Genomic DNA, 5,057 nt, shown 5'->3' with positions numbered 1-5,057 from the left:
TTTGACATTCTTCTGAAAAAAATTGGTAATTGCTTTTGAATGGTTAATTCCGTGACTTTTATATTTCACCTGTGTATTCCTTATGAAATTCTTTTGGTTATCATATATATTGACTCCTTGACCTTGTCCAGTTTGACCTACTTTTGAAAATCTCTAATTTGGTCTTCAGTTTGGAACAATTGCTGCTTTTATGGGTTTTTTTTATTTTTGAAGGTAGACTCATTGTGAGGAACTTTTCTTTTGGTACCAAAACTAATTTTATATTGACCTTGGTGTTTGACCTGCAAACGACAACATTAGTCATAAGCTTCTTTGCTTCACAAACTTATCTTGAATTTTCATCATTACCTCCTTTAACTTTTCCTATTGATTAAAAAACACATTTCAAGTTGTAGTCTATCAAATTTTGGATACATATAATCCATAGTCTTCACATTGCATAATAGAGAATGACTTGTCACACATATTGAATCATTTTTTTTTAGAGATATAGTCTCATAATTGCAAATGTATTTGCAAATATACTGATTGATGTTAGCTTAGTTTTATTTGCAACGGCAGTTGCAGATATAAGATAACATCTTTCAAAAAATAATGAATCAGTGTTTATTTTTTCTAACTTCTTGTCTTATTTTGCAAATTTGATTTTTTTCTAACTTACTTGAATTATCTGTAACCTAAATAACAATAAATCTTAATTATCTCAAATTTTGCTTTTAACGTTTGTGACGTCAGAATATAATGCATATTACACATGTAACCTTTTGACCCCCGATCTGCGTTAGGGTGTTTTGAAATAAAAAAAAAACAATAAAAAATTACATTATCGATATTAGTCTGCTATAACGTGCATTCAAGAGCAGAAAGAGCTATTTGTAAAATGATTATCTGTAGCAGTAGAAGGTATTGATCTTCAGATAATGTGATTTTCTTTTTACTTTAAGCCCATTTTCTGGTATCATTGAGAATCTGGTACCTTTGCAATTCTTGCCGTACCAAAAATTCAAGCTTTCTGAATATATTTTTGGCATGATTCGATTTGTTGAAAGAAATATTCAGTACGCCTCACTTCGACATTTTAGCTTATTTTCTCCATGATATTAAAAATAACAATAATTTCAATTTAAGCGGTTTCAAGTAGATTAACTGATAATTAAATCCTCATCTATTAAAAATAAAAAATATGTTTTAGAGAAGTATAATCTTAGATGTATTGTACCACAAAACATGACCATCAAATATACCTATGATTTTTAAAAATATCTTAACATCTTTATTTTTGAAACTTGTCTTATCTGACATGCACGGGGAACAAATTAAAAATATATGTGTTGGAATACACAAGGTGTAGTATTGTAGCGTGTAGAGATCATTGAGATAAGTATAAATGACAAATGAAATTAAATGGCTGAAATCACAGTAAAGAGTATTGCATGTGTCGGATTAAACAAGTTCCATTGTAATAGGTTTAACAATAAATCAATCAAAGTCCTAATTCTCCGCCCAGTTATCTCCATTTATCAGTGTTTGGAAAAAAGAACGAAAGTTTTCTAATTTCAAATTTATTACAACACATATAAAATACATCTTTTACTGAATACATCCAGTATCGCTTTACAGAGCAGTTCAACCCCCCTTCTTTTACTATTTGTTACTTGATGTTAAATATTGAGAAAAAAAGAACTCAGCGATAAAAATTAATTTAAAATCGTCTCTTAATGGTTTCCATAATCCATGGATGATCTTTCGTCTGTTAAAAAAATGAAAACTTCACAGATACATGTATAATAGCATATTTATGTATTAAAAAAACAACTTTTATAACTGAAATTTTCACAGTAATACGAAAAACTGTTTTACTAAGATTTAATGAGGTTTACCTAGTGACGTCTGATCATCATGCTGGTCTCCTTTACTGATGTCCCGTACTCCACTGTGGGATACCACGGGTTGGACCAGGACCCCGAGGACCATGGACCGTTAAGGAAGGCTCGGCGGCAGCTGTTAAACCACCAGCCTCCTCTCCATGTAGCAGCACAGTTACCACTAGGCCACCCGTCGTTATCACTGTCTGGGGTGGAGAAGTACATCCCAGTCAGATCAGCCCAGGAACGACCAGTGTCTATCATAGAGTCACCTGTAAAATCAAACAAAAAGAATCACAGAGATAATGGATTTGTATTGTTTTTATTTAATTGTTAATTATGATACTGAAATACAGTTAATTCTGAAATCCCAGTTAGATTGCCATGTGTCGAAAAAAGGCCACTGATTTTAGGTTTTTCCTAAATATAAAATTCTCTTTCTAATAGTTCACTCCATTTATCCGCCACCCTGTTTTCAAAACAAACGTCCATTTTTAAGTTCAAATTTATTACAACACATATACCTGAATACATTTGTAAAATATGCAGAGCAGTCAAAGATGCAATTAACAGCTGATTAAGTAAACAATTAATAATTTCAACATTAACTGTTAAATGATTTTGTTTTCTGTTTATAAAAATTAATTTAAAAGCGTCGTTGTAAAGTACGCCGATAACGATATTATTTTGATTATCTCAGTTTAAAGAGAGAAAACTTGCTTTAAAGATACATTATAAATAGACATATTTATGTTTACAAAAAAACAACTGTTTATAAACAATGAAATTTTCACAGTAATCATGTTTACATAATATAGGTTTACCACACGTCTGATCATCACTTCAAATCATGTGGGATGCCAATATTTACAGGCATGTGTGTCTTTATTTCATAACTAAATATTTTGTTTTAGCAAATTTACATAAAAAATGTATTTGAAGCATCAGTTAAATTAGAAGCCATGTTTAAATATACATATTGTGGGGTGGAGAAGTACATGTAAAAATGTGAAACGCTAAATGGTGTTTTAAAGAATGGTTCCTGTAAATTTCCTAAAAAAAAAATTCAATTCATCGCCAAATTCGTTATATTTATATGATTTTTAAATTATTGGTTAATTATGATACTGAAATACTTCTAAGATAGACCGCTTTAGGTGCTGTGAAGGGCAATAATATTTATTTAGTTCAGTCCTAGAGAATCCCCGGTGTCTATCATACTGGCACCCGAAGAATTAGAGAAAATATAGAACAAAGATGATAAGTATTAATCATTAATTTTCATCCCATTAATCTTAATACTGAAGTACGTCTGAGATACACAGTTTAAAGAGAGATAAAAAATACAAGTCAACAAAACACTGCGCAATTCACATAGCATCCTTTGTAGTGCAACAATAAACCAGAGGCGTGTGTTACACTTTTAAAGCATGGTAATATTGTGGGGGAGGGACAAAGGTCACGGCAAATTGCAGAAAATATCACAAAATGAAATTTTAATATTTGTCCGAGACCGTGGAATACTAAGTAAATCATTAATAACGAGATAAGATGGTAGATTTCCTATTAAATAAATGGAAATGTGAAACGGGTTCAGGTCTTTAAAATTTAGCATTTAAGCTTTTTTATATGAATATTTATCCGATCAAATTATTTTATCAATAAATTTTCGTAAACCTGTCGACATTTAAGATTAATGAGGCACTGTAAACTTCCTATTCCGTACTAGTAAAAAATGTGAATCATTGAAAATCAGACTATCATGCTCTATAAATTTTTTTTCGTATTAGTTAAAATATGAGTTATCAAAAATTATCTGGAAACCAAAGCTAAATAACAATGTTGAATACATGTAATTATTGGATTTTTTGTTTTAAAAAAATTAAAATAATTTCAATTGTACATAAAATGTATAATTAGAAATTTTATCTACTTGACAATAACAAATCCAATATCTTCTGAATTTGTGAACTGTACCTGCAAATGCTATTTTGAAATATTAGACATGTTTAATTAGCATGGAATCAAAAACGTATGCAGAATATCAGAAAAAAACACATCTTTCTCTTTTTTCAAGAACATTATTATGTGTCAATACAGAAAAGAATAATCATTAAGATATACGTAATACGTAATATACGTAATTTGAACATAATTTTAAGAACTTACATGTTACATAACTACATTTACCTAAGGTCCCAGTGGCAGGTCCTGCAAGAGAGAGTTGATATTTCCCTGCCTCGTTGGAGACAAAGAATTTGTCGTACATTTCATACAGTGTTGTACCATTCTGGATAGTGATGGACACATAAAGGGATAAGGTGTTGTCTTTTGTTAATTTATGGATTGCCTCATTTCCTGTATTAAGATATATTTGAAACCATTTGAAAAGTTCCTTGAATACAATTAATTCTTTTAAAATTATGAATCTACGTGAAAATTCAAATTTCCATAGCTGTAGACAATATTGCTACATTTGGTCTCATTAGAATATGCCGCTTGATGATAGTCTTCTTTTCTATTTTTAAAAACATTATTTGAGATAACAATTAAACACAATATCTGAATATCGTAGAACACACATTATCTAATCTTAAATTAAGATCCTTATTACGCTTGATAATTTTTTACCTACCATAAGATTTTTCTTTTATCTTCAAACTTTGAAGTAATAAAAAGTTCTTATTTGAAAGCGATTTACACTTACCAATCCAAAAATTCTGTTCTGGTGAACCAAAACCATTCTTATAATCCGCCCAGTTCCTGTCAAAACTCACGGATCCGTCTACGCGTTTCTGAATGGCCTTTGAAAATTAAAATGCATTACAATTCAATTTATTGCTTCGAACATTCATAGGATCCATAGGTTATGATATAAACTACAATACAATCCTACAATCCTTAGAACAACAAAAACAATGTGTGTTATATTTAGTACTTTTAATTCTAAATTAAACAACCTACCGTCCATCCCCCGCCCATTGTGGTCATATCGCAATAGACACTGATTGGAATGGTTAATGTACTGTAGGGGTATATATCATACACCCCTGTACTGGTTTGTCCTTCTTCACAAAGTTCGTTACAATCTTTAGGCATGGCAGAAAAAACACAATCTAAAAAAATACCAGGATCATAATATGCATATGTACAAGAAGTGAGAGGATACATAATGCCTGCATTATATAAAAA

At 30.4% G+C, this 5,057-nt stretch overlaps 1 protein-coding gene across 1 annotated transcript; it reads right to left on the bottom strand.

Annotated features, from left to right (window-relative positions):
• Positions 1-1,880: 1,880 nt before the first annotated feature.
• On the bottom strand, positions 1,881-4,856 carry LOC134263208 (fibroleukin-like). Its single transcript, XM_062745525.1, has 4 exons — positions 4,830-4,856; positions 4,573-4,669; positions 4,056-4,223; positions 1,881-2,137 (listed from the first exon to the last, which is right to left on the bottom strand). Exons 1-4 carry the CDS (start codon positions 4,854-4,856, stop codon positions 1,881-1,883), a joined length of 549 nt encoding a protein of 182 aa, XP_062601509.1.
• Between the last annotated feature and the right edge of the window lie 201 nt (positions 4,857-5,057).

Source organism: Saccostrea cucullata, unplaced genomic scaffold, assembly GCF_032062105.1.
Source record: "Saccostrea cucullata isolate Sc308-1 unplaced genomic scaffold, CSIRO_AGI_Scuc_v1 ctg6215, whole genome shotgun sequence".
In the NCBI taxonomy this organism is placed as follows: domain Eukaryota; kingdom Metazoa; phylum Mollusca; class Bivalvia; order Ostreida; family Ostreidae; genus Saccostrea; species Saccostrea cuccullata.
Note: the sequence above shows the minus strand (reverse complement) of the source record. Positions and strands in the feature narration are given on the sequence as shown.

Coding starts and splice junctions, on each gene's coding strand:
- LOC134263208 (XM_062745525.1), bottom strand. CDS start 4,856: ATGACCACAATGGGCGGGGGATGGACG. Junction 4,670..4,829: donor CAATGGGCGGGGGATGGACG/GTAGGTTGTTTA, acceptor TAATTTTCAAAG/GCCATTCAGAAACGCGTAGA. Junction 4,224..4,572: donor AGAACAGAATTTTTGGATTG/GTAAGTGTAAAT, acceptor ATCTTAATACAG/GAAATGAGGCAATCCATAAA.